Here is a 14,732-nt window from a genome sequence, read left to right on the forward strand (position 1 = left end):
TCAGAAATATTATTGTTTGAAGACTGGTGTGGTCCTTTCAGTTAATTACAATTACAGTATCCATATTACCATTCTTTTCCCAAAACTCTGGGGCAGACCTACCGGTATATTAGTCACTATCACTTACCACAGACAATGATGAGCAGCTTCGAAGTCTGTTGGTAACCGTTGGTAACCATTGGTTGGTTGTTCCAAACTCATAAAAATTACTAAGATCATGTGTGTGCGTGTGTGTGTGTGTGTGTGTTTGTAAGTGAGCCATGATGCTAAATATCCAGCATGTTTTTAAGAATTTTGAGAGTAGTCTAAAATTCTATTGAAATTCTGAGCCTGTTGATCGCCAACTAGTAGTGAAATCATCACAGATCCATTGATTTTGTTTGGATTTTTATAATTTTTTCTGTGTAATGAGTATAGTGTTTGGTGAAAAGAATGGCATATTGCCTGATGTCATAACTTAAGGGAATAGTTGATTGCCAATGAAGTAAAGATGAAAATAGTGGAAAATAAGTGAAAAAACGCCTGTTTTTTTGCATTAAATTGATGCAAAATCATGTAGAAATGTGTTTTATGAATTATTTTTTCAGTGGATGTTGTCCGCACATGTGTTCTGTGTATCTGGAATGCATTTATTGAGAACCTACCCAACCCACTGAGGATTTGATGAAAAAAATAATTTTTCACATTTTTCTGATAAAAAATAAAGGGTGCTTACACTAAAATGGCCACAATTTTTTTTCGCGATATTTCCGGCAGAGCAGACCCTCTAATTATTTGTTCTTAGGGTCAAAGTTAACAGAAAAAACACAAATAAAAAGTATGGCAGACCATGTCAGGTTCAACCCATTTTATAGAGCTTTTGAGACTTTGGCTCCCCGACTACTTGGCTAAGGGGACAAATCGAGGACATAGACTCAAAAAAGCCCTGGGTAGAGCTATTCTAGTAGTTTTTGACCGTTCCCTCGGGGAGAACCACATTTTGTGGGAGGTGGAAACCATTTATATGACATTTTTGGAATCCATAGTGAAATAGTTGTACAGAGCACACAAATATCCTCTAATCTAAAGCTTCACACTGATCCTGCACAATGGAGTATTTTAATGGTTGTAGTTTTATGTAAAATGCAAAAAAAAATAAAATAACAACTTGTATGTTTACTGTAGCACAGCCTTGCTTAGTGGCAGTTTGGTACATGCAACTTGAGTTTTATTCTGTCTTGGATTTTTTCCAGATTCCACTTCCAATTGTTTCTCCTTATTTACTATCAGTGCTCCAAGGTCTTGAAAACAACATGAATATATGTATATATTGATTTTCTCATACTGTGGACCAGTGATAAGCTTTGTTCAATAATATGCAAATAAAACAAAGAAAATATTGACTCCAAATATTGACTGCCAAAGATTTGGTTCTCAGCGAACACAACAATAAATGTGTATCCTCAATGTGCTATGCATAAAACCATCTGGGAAACGTATAAATGCAACTAATGATCAGGAAAAACAAGGTTGGTTTTAGTAAGTAATTATTTAAAGTGTTGGTTCACCCAAAATTATAAATCTGTCATTAATTTCTCGCCCTTATGTCATTCCAAACCCGTAACCATTCTTTCATAAAATTTTGACTAAACCACTCAATTCGGATTCGTTTTACGATCTCTTTATGAACATTTTAAAGGTCCCGTTCTTCATGTTTTTTGAAGCTTTGATTGTGCTTACAGTAGTGTGCAATATAACATGTGTTCATCTTTTGCGTGTAAAAAAACACAGTATTTTTCATACAATTTACTTCTCTGTATACCGCTGTTTTCACTGTCCAAAATACGGTTCGATGACTTCCTTGTTCTATGAAGTCCCTCCTTCGGAAATAGAGAGCCTAAGTCCCTCCCCTTTTGGTCGACCACCATGGGAGCTTATTTCGGAAAAATATTCAATGGTAGTCAGTGGCGAGAGACAACAAATATTTTGATCTCGTTTGAATTGTGCCCTGAATTACACATATTATGTTTTTCAATTTAAAATATACATTTTAAAGTAAAGAAAGTCACAGTTTGATGTAAAACCGTTGAGGTATAAGACTGTGAAAATAGGTAATTACAAAGACTACAAACCCCAAAGGCGCAAATTTTCTTTCAATGAATGAGGCTAACTTTACTGAGGCTATCGTCTGTCATTGTTTCTATAGTCTTACGTTATAATCGTAATGTTACGCCGTCATACCTGAGTGTTTTGTACCATACTGCACACACGAGCAGCGGATCTCACTCGTTGTTTCGCTTCCCGGGAGATGTAGTTCATAGAGTGATTTTCACATTGTTACGAAGCTGGAGACGTGATAGGATCCATGTGCAGCTTTAATAGAGAGTAGTTGAACAGGCAAGGGTCAGAGAGCGGCAAAACAGGGTATCCAGAGAGTGAGCACAGAGAGTCGTCAGTTAACAGGCAGAAGATCAGGGCAGGCAGCAAACAGGCAGAAGTCAGGAAACAAACCAGGATCAAAACCAGAGAAACCAGAAACAGGATAACACGCTCAGAAATTACAGGCAGTGGCAATGTAATACTTCGCACTGAGTTCATGTTAGAATGTGGCTTATATGGAGAGTCTGATGAGGTGCAGGTGTGTGTCAGTCACAGGGATGAGGCATTATGGGAAACGGAGTTCTGGTGGGAGTGATCAGTTCTGATGTGGAGTGCCCTCTGGTGATTCTCTGGGGCACTCCAACTGGTGATCGTCACACACATAAAACTAAATGTTACTCTTCTGTTTTATGACAAACTGCGACGTTTTTGACTTTCAGAATTATCTTTTAAATTGACAAACATATGTGTAATTGAGGGCACAGTTCAGACGGAATAAAAAGATAAGTTGTCTCTCGCCATTGACTACCATTCACATTTTTTCCGAAATAAGGTCCCATGAGCCGGAAGCGGAGGGGCGGGACTTAGGCTCTCTATACGTAAAAAGGTAACTGGAACTGTAAATAGAGGGGCAGAAAGCTCTCAGATTTCATCAAAAAGATATCTATTTGTGTTCAGAAGATGAACAAATGTCTTACAGGTTTGGAACGACAAAAAAAATAAAAAAAAATATTTTTAAAAAAATAAAAAATAAAATTCTGTCATTAATTACCACTGGTAATTAATGACAGAATTTTATTTTTTATTTTTTTGGGTGAACTATGCCTTTTATTTTGCATTATTTTAAGACATTTGGACATTTGTATCTTAACAGGGAGAGCCAATCACTGGTCGGCCCTCATTGGAGCTTCCCATTCAAAGAACTATATATTGTGGGAGTATGGAGGTTATGCCAGTGATGGGGTCAAACAGGTAGCTGAACTGGGCTCACCGGTCAAGATGGAGGAGGAGATCCGTCAAAAGGTAAGGGTGCAAAGTAATCTTTTGTGTTTTAGGATTGTGCAGTATATCTTAAAAGAATAATGTGATCTTAATGTTCACCCATGGTTGTATTGTGTTGTAAATTCTGCCTGGCTAGCTTTTTAGAATCAATGTCTTTACACAACTTCAAAATGGCCCATGTATTTTTTAGACAAGCTCAAATTGCAAAACCAAAGCTGCCAACACATAATGGTTTAATCATATGTTAGCTGGGTGAGGATTGTCCTGCTTGTCATTGAAGAACTTTGATAAGAATGATAATAAGATATACTAAGTTGTTTATGGAAATACGAGGATAATACAGAGCTGAAATGGATCAGGTTGATCATTACATTAGTTCTCCACTGGAGCATCATAATTACCTGCTGTTGAGGTTGTTTTGTGGGGAGCATTGAGAAAAGACATTTGCAATTGACAAGCTTGCTGCCTATTCTCTAAGTTCAGTAGAGCGTGCAGATGCTTTTGGAGGTTTGTGAAAGGCTCAGATGTTTGGATCTCGGTATGCACAATGCATTTCCATTTGCAAAATCAGCTGAGAATTGGCATGGAAAAGATAGAAGATAAGAGGATGAAGGATATGATTAAACTTAGTTCTGTTTCAATAATCATGTCTCTTACACTCCCATTTGCCATCTGTCTTACTACAGTAGTGCAGGTACAATAGTATAATATAACAGTTTAATAGTGATTTTTTTATGTAATACATCAGTGAAGCTAATCATTAGCAAGCAACAGTTATAACATCGCCAGAGTGATTCTTTTCTTATTTAAAATAGGATTGATCTGGCTGTGTTGCATTTAATAATAAAATAAATAATATAATTATAAAATAATAATGATAATATATTTTATTATTTGTATTATCACACTTTATATTAAGGGCTAATTTTCACTCTATTAATAATGACTTTTGCCTCAAAATCCTATTTACTTATTTTTAATAGTCCTACCCAATAACTAAACTTTAACAACTACCAAACTAAGCGATGTATAATATGGTCATGCAGAATAAGGCATAAACGTGTGCTTTATATGTACTAATAAACAGCCAATATCCTAGTAATATGCTTGCTAATAAGCAAATAGTGTGAATTGGGTCCTAAACTAAAGTGTTACTGTTTGTTTTTTGACACTAAATGAGTTTCACCAAAGCAGATTACTACTTATATGGTCAAGAGTCCCCAACCCACTGTTGCTTTTGGCTCACTGAGAATTGGAAGGCACCATTATTTGTTCTAAAAGCTTTTTGCTAACACATTCAACTGGACTGAAAGAAGTAAAATTGCATTGTCCCTTTAGACCAATGCATTTCAGGCATCCAAATGGCATTGGCTAATATGGTTGGAAATGTCACTTTGATAATTAAGTCTTCAAGTCAGTGCACCAAAGATACTTCAGTTCATCTGAGCAAGTGATGGAAACCCCGGAGGAGGTACTGTATCACTGTGTGGCAGCTCTCCAGTAGATATGTTATGTGAGCCAAATGGCTGTGTGTTGCATTGGCTCTTGAGTATGTTATAAGCAGGACTATTTACAGTTGGTTGGACTGATAGTTATTCTCCTTGGGTTTTTACGGTCCAGATAGCAAACAAATCCTACTGAAGGCTGGAGAGATCCATGTTGTGATATGGGTCTTGGCTGAAACATGTTTTGCCAGTGACTGAAAGGTACTGTAAGTTCACTCTGACATTTACACTTGCACAGGTTATTTCAGATCGCATCAAATAAAATCACAGTTTATAGTAACAGTGGGTTCCACATCTGAGGCACTATTGAATATCGGTTTCATATACATTATAATTAGGGGTGCAACGGTTCACAAAATTCATGGTTTGGGTTGATACGATATAGTGGTGTTATGGCTCGGTACGTTTTCGATACAGCAAAAAGAAATGCCAGGGAAATTTCCTATTTATTAAAAGAAAAAGTATTTTTAAATAAATGTGAGTTTTCCTACATGCTGAAACTTATTTTTTTAATTTTTTTTATAAATGGGGGTAATCTTTGAAGGATGAGCAAATAATACTGTAAAACTTCAAATACTAGCCTGGGCTTTTATTTTCCCAAATCATCGAACTGCACCGGCTTGTATTTGAGACATGGCCTTTATAATTTAGTGTTGATATGTTTTAATAGAGTGCCGAAGTTACGACGTCACTCTGTAGGCCAAAACGCGGAAGTGAGTTAGCATTTTAGCATTAAGGCCAATTTATACTTCTGCGTCGAGGGTACGCCGTAATGTGCAACAAGACCTGAACGCAGAAGTATAAATGCTCATAACGGCGTCGCCTACGTGCGTAGCCAACGCCGTTATGAGCATTTATACTTCTGCGTTCAGGTCTTGTTGCTCTGCAGTACTGCTCCGAAACGCTAGTTGGCGGCGGAGAGTTTTAATGTTCCACTGTGTTTAGATTCCTCGCGGCTAGGGTACTACAAGCAATAGCGATTGAAAGAGAGTGAATCATGTTGGAGTTGGAGCTTATTGAGGTGGAAAAACAGTTCACTTTAGTGAAATTACTAAAACTGAAAGGCAGAAATGAGAGAAGACGTCGGAGGAGATGGTACGTGTGGAAATCATAGACAGTGATGGAAATGCGTGAGAAGGTATGTGCGGAAATGCGTAGGAGGAAATGCGATGCTACCAAGCCGACCAATCACCGATCTTGCGGTCCGCGTCGTCGCGACGTGTAGTTACATTTTTGAGGAGGTGCGCGTCAGGCGACGGCGAAGGGTACGCGGAATGGGACGCGTCTGTACGTATGCTACGCCGTACCTACTGCGCGCACCCTACGCAGAAGTATAAATTGGCCTTTACGGTTCCCTCGCTCTAAAATCTATGGGATTTTTGAATGGGTTTTTGCTAAATCGCCTGAAATAAGGTCTGTGGTGAACAGAGCCTCTAAATATTTTCACATCTATGACATAGAACACACAGTTATAACCTGCTTGTGTTTTTTTTAAACTTTATTGTGTCTGATTGTGTTTTTTAAAATCTTTATATAGGCTTCAAAATGTATAAATTTTGTATTAACTTGTAAAGATTATCTTGCTAGACAAAACATGTAAGGGCAGCCCATTCTCACTCCCAAGGCATCAACTAGCTGACGCCTTGGGAAGCATTTGGACATGCTTCAATATCTGACGCTTTAGGCGCCCTTTAGCGTCAGTTAGATGACGCCCTAAGATCGCGTGTACCCTACCCCCACCCCACACCTAAACCTAACCGCGTCCTCTAACTGACGCTTTCCTTTAGCGTCAGTTAGATGACGCCGTAGGATCGCGCCATGTAAGTGACGCTAAAGGGCGCCTAAAACGTCAAATATTGAAGCATGGTCAAAGGTGACGCCTTGGGGTGAGAATGCGTTGGTAAGGGTCACAACCCTTTGTGAAACACCGATCTTATTTTTTGCGATTTTCCAAAAGTCTATGGGCAAAATGCATTGCTTTTCGCTTTTCGAACCCATGCGTCGCTAGCTTCCGAGTTGTCCTACAAAGTGACGTCATCACTTCGGCACTCTATTGAGTGTAGGCTTAGAGTCTCTGATGTGGAGATTTGGGTACGCGGTTTTTGAATGAGCTTGCGAGTTCCTGTTTCCATCCTCTCGCGGAAACCATGCGCATCAGTTGTGTGCTCGGTTATTATTTTCATTGATTTGCCGACATAAAAACAAGTGCTACTGTATATTGTTAGTAATGGTTAGCAGCAAATTCATACAATTTTTAAACATACTTACAGGCTGAGTCAGAAGCACCAAAATCTACTTCAAAGATTTGCCCCACTGTTTTTTAATTGTGTCCTCTTTTGGAAGGTCAAACAAGAGATTGGCTTTTGCAACGAAAAATACAGCATTTCCACAACATGGTGGCAACAATACAGCGAGAATAAAAGTTACGCCTTCTTTCTTTACGTATACATTTGGACGGTGTTATGAAACCCTGCCTCCACATACTGATGTAGATTTGAACGAAGTGTTTGAACGAAGCATTTTAGGTAAGTGTGGCTGAGCCTTAAATTTTATAAAGAACTCCGCAGACCTTATACATGCACTAACAGCTACATAACACACTAAAGAAAAAGGAAAACAAGAAATTTATGCTTCCGAGTTGTCCTACAAAGTGACGTCATCACTTCGGCACTCTATTGAGTGTAGGCTTAGAGTCTCTGTTCTCTAAAAATGCCAAATGCTCCATGTGAAACTGCTTTCTTCCGAACTTTTACTATTGTGTCAATATCGTGTCAATTGATTTTGATTAATATAAGCGAGGGAGAGAGAGAAAGACAGCACTCGTGTTGGATTGAAAACTTGAGAGTGCTCTCTCTGCTCGTTCATTATGCGCCCTGTCAAGCGCAGCAGTCATTCAATTCTACATCACTCACCGATCAAAAAAGGCTTTGGTGGGACAAAATGTTGCCTTGGCAGCCACCAAAAAGCAGACGATCTGACGGATCTGTGTTTTTTTAAGATTAAATACAACCCGAAACTAAAAACCAGACCCGACCTCTATTTGAGACCGGCCTTTATTTGCCCAAACCTGCAGCCACACCAGGCGCGTAAAAGAGACAGGCTTCTATTTGGGACTCAGCTATTACTTGAAGTTTTACGGTACGTATTATATGATATTTGTTAAAACATAATATTTGAGTTTTGAAGTGCTGGAAAAAGATGTGTGGTATTCTTGAAAGCATTTTACTATTTCAGAACTGTTCGAGTGAGCAAAAGCAGCAGGGGAGAGCAGATCAAGCGCGAGAGCGTGTAATGTGTAATGATCATGCGATGCGTGATGGCTTGTATTGCGTACAGAGGAGATGTGGAGATTTGGGTACGCGGTTTTTGAATGAGCTTGCGAGTTCCTGTTTCCATCCTCTCGCGGAAACCATGCGCATCAGTTGTGTGCTCGGTTATTATTGTCATTGATTTGCCGACATAAAAACAAGTGCTACTGTATATTGTTAGTAATAGTTAGCAGCAAATTCATACAATTTTTAAACATACTTACAGGCTGAGTCAGAAGCACCAAAATCTACTTCAAAGATTTGCCCCACTGTTTTTTAATTGTGTCCTCTTTTGGAAGGTCAAACAAGAGATTGGCTTTTGCAACGAAAAATACAGCATTTCCACAACATGGTGGCAACAATACAGCGAGAATAAAAGTTACGCCTTCTTTCTTTACGTATACATTTGGACGGTGTTATGAAACCCTGCCTCCACATACTGATGTAGATTTGAACGAAGTGTTTGAACGAAGCATTTTAGGTAAGTGTGGCTGAGCCTTAAATTTTATAAAGAACTCCGCAGACCTTATACATGCACTAACAGCTACATAACACACTAAAGAAAAAGGAAAACAAGAAATTTATGCTTCCGAGTTGTCCTACAAAGTGACGTCATCACTTCGGCACTCTATTGAGTGTAGGCTTAGAGTCTCTGTTCTCTAAAAATGCCAAATGCTCCATGTGAAACTGCTTTCTTCCGAACTTTTACTATTGTGTCAATATCGTGTCAATTGATTTTGATTAATATAAGCGAGGGAGAGAGAGAAAGACAGCACTCGTGTTGGATTGAAAACTTGAGAGTGCTCTCTCTGCTCGTTCATTATGCGCCCTGTCAAGCGCAGCAGTCATTCAATTCTACATCACTCACCGATCAAAAAAGGCTTTGGTGGGACAAAATGTTGCCTTGGCAGCCACCAAAAAGCAGACGATCTGACGGATCTGTGTTTTTTTAAGATTAAATACAACCCGAAACTAAAAACCAGACCCGACCTCTATTTGAGACCGGCCTTTATTTGCCCAAACCTGCAGCCACACCAGGCGCGTAAAAGAGACAGGCTTCTATTTGGGACTCAGCTATTACTTGAAGTTTTACGGTACGTATTATATGATATTTGTTAAAACATAATATTTGAGTTTTGAAGTGCTGGAAAAAGATGTGTGGTATTCTTGAAAGCATTTTACTATTTCAGAACTTTTCGAGTGAGCAAAAGCAGCAGGGGAGAGCAGATCAAGCGCGAGAGCGTGTAATGTGTAATGATCATGCGATGCGTGATGGCTTGTATTGCGTACAGAGGAGATGTGGAGATTTGGGTACGCGGTTTTTGAATGAGCTTGCGAGTTCCTGTTTCCATCCTCTCGCGGAAACCATGCGCATCAGTTGTGTGCTCGGTTATTATTGTCATTGATTTGCCGACATAAAAACAAGTGCTACTGTATATTGTTAGTAATAGTTAGCAGCAAATTCATACAATTTTTAAACATACTTACAGGCTGAGTCAGAAGCACCAAAATGTACTTCAAAGATTTGCCCCATTGTTTTTTAATTGTGTCCTCTTTTGGAAGGTCAAACAGTAGATTGGCTTTTGCAACGAAAAATAGAGCATTTCCACAACATGGTGGCAACAATACAGCGAGAATAAAAGTTACGCCTTCTTTCTTTACGTATACATTTGGACGGTGTTATGAAACTCTGCCTCCACATACTGATGTAGATTTGAACGAAGTGTTTGAACGAAGCGTTTTAGGTAAGTGTGGCTGAGCCTTAAATTTTATAAAGAACTCCGCAGACCTTATACATGCACTAACAGCTACATAACACACTAAAGAAAAAGGAAAACAAGAAATTTATGGCATCATATGGCCTCTAAAGGCCATATAAGGCCATAAAATGTCTCCGGTTACCCATTTAACCATGGCTCCCTGAGAAGGGAATGAGGCGCTGCGTCAATGACAGGGGAATCCCTTCAGCTTCAGCTAAGGGTAACAATCAATCGCTCCTGAAGTCACATGATGCCAAGCTTTGGATGGAATGAGCTCTAACCAACAGAGGTGAGGGCAGCCCGCTCACCTCATGAGCCATAGAGCTAGCCTCAACCATCCACCTGCTTACAGTCTGTTTAGTAGCCGGGCAGCCCTTCATACCCCAGGGGCCTGAGGTATACAAAAAGCTGGTCATATTTTCTACACTGGGATGTCTTCCTGACATAAATCTCAAGGGCCCTGACCGGGTAAAGCAACCTGAGCTTCTCTTGTTCCACCAACACTTGGGGAGGAAACAAGGCATGATGGACTACTGGCCAGGCTACCGTATTTTCCGGACTATAAGTCGCTCCGGAGTATAAGTCGCATCAGCCCAAAAATGCGTCATGATGAGGAAAAAAACAAATATAAGTCGCACTGGACTATAAGTCGCATGTATTTAGAAATTTATTTAACAAAATCCAAGACCAGGAAAAAGTTATTTAAACAGACTTTAATTCATTAAAACAGAAGGCATTTAAGTTATTCAGCTACACACAATAGCACAAAGAACAACAGGCTGAATATGTGTCCGGTATGTTGTTAACGTAAAACATCAACAGTTAGCTACACAATAGCATAAAGAACATACCTGAGAGGCTGAATAGGATCAAATAAAATAACATAACAAGACAGTGAGTCCAACAGTTATCGGTAAAGCAATTTCACCAAGCTCCCGCGATCTTATTCCACATCACTGAACCCGTTGAATTCTTCATCCTCCGTGTCGCTTCTGAACAACTCCGCTATTTCTGTAGAAACATGAAGCGCCGTCTCCTCCTCTGCGGGGCTGTCGTCAGACTCGGCATCAGTTCCGGTTATTCCAGCCTTTCTGAATCCCGACAGGATGGTTTCGGTTTCGGTTGCGTTCAGTCTAATATTTCAGTTAATATCAGTTGTTTTCAGTTAATTTTTTCAGCGGTAAAACTACCGTAGCTGTAGTCTAGAGCGCATAGAGCGCTCTCTCGTGGCTGTAGACGGTAGGGCTGCACGATTCTTGCTAAAATGTGAATCACGATTTTTCTCCATGGGAATTGAGATCTCGATTCTCTTACACGATTCTCTTTTTTTTTCCATCCAAAATGTATTGCACTCAAGTAAAAAAAAAAAACCACAAGACAGTCTAATAAAGTGCAGTAACAAAAAAAAATCTAAATTGTTTAAGCTGGTTCTTTGGGGCTAGCCTATATAGCTGTCTGTGTATTAGTCATGAACTAAAAGTAAGTGTAGGCTATATTTAATATTTTCTGGCTAGTTTACTATAGCTTTTTTTTATAATCAGACATCACACTTTCACCCAAACTGAATAATTACAAACAAGCTTAAATGGGTAGCCTAAATCTTCTATAAATATTTGAGTCTTCATATCTAAAACTCTCCAAAATGCTCTATGTGAAACTGCGGTTTTCCAAACTTTCGTGTTGTTTGAAAACCTCTCTCTCTCTCTCTCCGCCCTTTCAAGCGCAGCAGTTTCTATTCTACATCATCACTCGCCGATCAAACTAGGCTTTGGCGGGACTAATATGTGCTATAGCGGCCTCCAAAAAGCAGACGATCTGACGGTTTTAGAAGATTAACAAACCGAAATTAAAAAACAGACCCGCGCCTATTTGAGACGAGCTTTTATTTACCCAAACCTGCAGCCACACAGGCGTGTAAAAGATACAGGCGTCTATGGGACTCGGCTATTATTTTTATATAAGTTTTAAGGTACTTCAGTTCTTGTTAAAACTGACTAGACATTGTGTGAAACTACTTTTTGAGTGAAATCATTAATTTTGTCCCTCAAAAGTGTGCTTTCACTTTAATTGAGCGCGCGTTTCACTGCTGCTCACGCGCTGCCCCTGCGCCCGGTGAATACTTTGATTAACATGCAAGCCCAAAAAAATATGCGCTGCTCACGTGCAACAACTTTAATTTAGACATTCCCTGATGAAACGTCCGCATGATTGATTTGTGAATTATTTTTTTGTTTTTGTGTGAGTGTGACCAATATAACGCGTAAATGCAGCATGATCTGAATGCAGGGAAATACACGGAAGTGAATCGCCATCATTAAGAAAGGAGATCGCATTTATGTTTGAATCGAGATCATGATTTTTTTTCGATTAATCGTGCAGCCCTAGTAGACGGTAATGTCACCCCCCAATTTCGGCAAATGATGCATTCACGTCATACCACAAATACATCAAAAACTCGCAAATAATAATCTAGGGCCATCAGCGATCCTGTGACGAGTAAATCTTGGAAATTTTGATATATAAGTCGCACCTGACTATAAGTCGCAGGACCAGCCAAGGTATGAAAAAAATGCGACTTATAGTCCGGAAAATACGGTACGTTAGTGGGCACTTATACCCAGGTCTTGGATAAAGAATAACTTCTACTCCCCCTTCTGTCTGAATTCTAGACAGAAGGGAGCGACAAGGCCTGTAAATCTCCTATTCTCTTGAGAGATCGATAACATAGCCATCAAATGGCAAAAAGCTAATTCCTTGAAACATCAGTAGCTGTATTAATATCAGTAATACTGGCCTTCATTCATAAAAAAAAAGATGCCATTAAACAAGTAATTAATATATAAACTGTCTTTATGTTGTTTCTACATTCATTTGATTAAATGTGAAATTAGTACATTATAGCATATATTAAAAATGTATACACATTTTTGTTGTTGTGATTAATTGTGCATAACCACATATAAAATGTGATTAATCAAGTTTTTTTTTAATCGATTGACAGCACTAATTTAAATATTCTATACTAAACCTGTAGTGAGTTTAAAAACAACCAGGCAGCTAGTATGCATACAATTTTTTGATCATTACAAATAATAATGCAAAATGATTATCTTAGAATAGATAGTTAGGTACGTGGTCTTGAAGAGGATTCTTTTTTTTTCTGTCTCTGTCTTGACAGTCTCAGTTGGGACTCAAACCTCTTTGTACTCGTTCTTGACTCAGTCTCAATAGTCCTTGTCTTGGACTGGATATAGGTGGACTTGACTACAGTCACAGAGTAAAGGGTCTGAGTGTGCGGTACAACACTTACCTGGCTCCACGGTTGGGCAGGGGGTGCGTGAGAAGGCATTGTGTCTTCGAACACTGCTGCCAATAGAAGAGGGGGATTAAAGTGGGGGGATTAAGGCACATCACAAACTTCTTAATATACCCGCTTTACGGGGTGAGGTGGATGTAGGGCTGGGCGATATGGCCAAAAAATCATATCTCGATATTTTTTGGTCAAATGGCGATATACGATATATATCTCGGTACTTTCTACGTTTTCTATTTAGATAAAGAAAATCTTTATATTAAAAAATATATATATATATATATATATATATATATATATATATATAGTATATTCACATTCGACCCAATGATATCCTACAAACAATGTTGATATTGAAGGATATGGAAACAAATATAATATAGGCTATGCAATATATTATGTGCAAAAAGCTTTTGTTTTTATATTGACTAAAAGCTAAACTAAAAATGAAAATAAAAACAAAAACAAAAGCACAAACTAATTATATTAGCCTGCATTTGATTACCCCATTATAATCACTTTCACTTTCATTAAAAATATATACTTGTAGGTTTAAAATTCCACATATGGCACATTTATTTTCTCCAACAACAAATATTTTAGCAATATGTTTATTTTAGTCAGAATTATTGCGTACTACGTAGTACTATTCACGCGCATGCGCGCGCCGGCGCTCGTTCAAGGAAGCATGAATTTTAGCGGAGATTCACTTGCAGAAGCTCGTCCTCTTCTGACATGGACATATTTGTTGTGAAATGGACATATTTGCTTTACTTTCTAACATTTACAGATGGAGAATATGTGAAATGTAAGTTGAGCACTGAGGAAAGCACCACATCTCAAACGCATTAAACAGCGCAAGTATATCTGTCAGTCAGCAACAGTGTCTGTCAGAGCATTTGACAGGGCGGCAAGCTGCCTTAAACTTGTTAACTATATCAAAGTGATTTTGACGCAATTAATATAAGCTTGTGTCATGTTTAGGACAAATTGTACTACGTAGCCTAGCTACTTTCACTGCAGCAGCTCACACTGCAACCTCCGCTATTTTTCAGATGTGCTCATATCAAACTACTGTATCGATATAAACGGTATTGCCTCATTCCATATCGTTTCAAAAAATATAACGATACATCGTACATATTCGATATATCGCCCAGCCCTAGGTGGATGATGCAAATATTGCACGCCAATGTGCATTGGCTCATTTAGTTTTCACCCGAAGGTGAATGGGCTTTCAGTCTAGATTCCAATTCGTCAGTTCAGTTCTGACATAATGTTGAATGTGACTGAATAATAGGGAACCACTCTTCCTTTAACCCTCTGGGGTCTGAGGTGTTTTCATGGGCGCTGGAGGTGTTCTGACATGCTCTGACATTTGTGCTTTTTTCTGATACTTGTGACATTTTCATGGCATGACATTACACTGTACTCAGCACAAACTCTGCTACAGTAATATGTCAGAAGGATGTATGTAAAAGTTTTG

The 14,732-nt window shown here is 38.8% G+C and overlaps 1 protein-coding gene across 2 annotated transcripts in view; it reads left to right on the forward strand.

The window, feature by feature from the left end:
• The window catches only part of spon1a (spondin 1a), a 224,035-nt gene that overhangs the window by 69,457 nt on the left and 139,846 nt on the right, over positions 1–14,732 (forward strand). For both annotated transcript variants that reach the window (XR_016169862.1, XM_089135387.1), the window contains exon 6: positions 3,233–3,381. Coding sequence is in view for 1 of the 2 variants with exons in the window: in XM_089135387.1 (XP_088991513.1) it covers positions 3,233–3,381 (149 nt within the window). In the remaining variant the exon portion in view is untranslated. The remainder of the gene's footprint in view (positions 1–3,232; positions 3,382–14,732) is intronic.

This window comes from Pimephales promelas, chromosome 10 (genome assembly GCF_988280905.1).
Source record: "Pimephales promelas chromosome 10, fPimPro1.hap1.1, whole genome shotgun sequence".
NCBI lineage: Eukaryota > Metazoa > Chordata > Actinopteri > Cypriniformes > Leuciscidae > Pimephales > Pimephales promelas.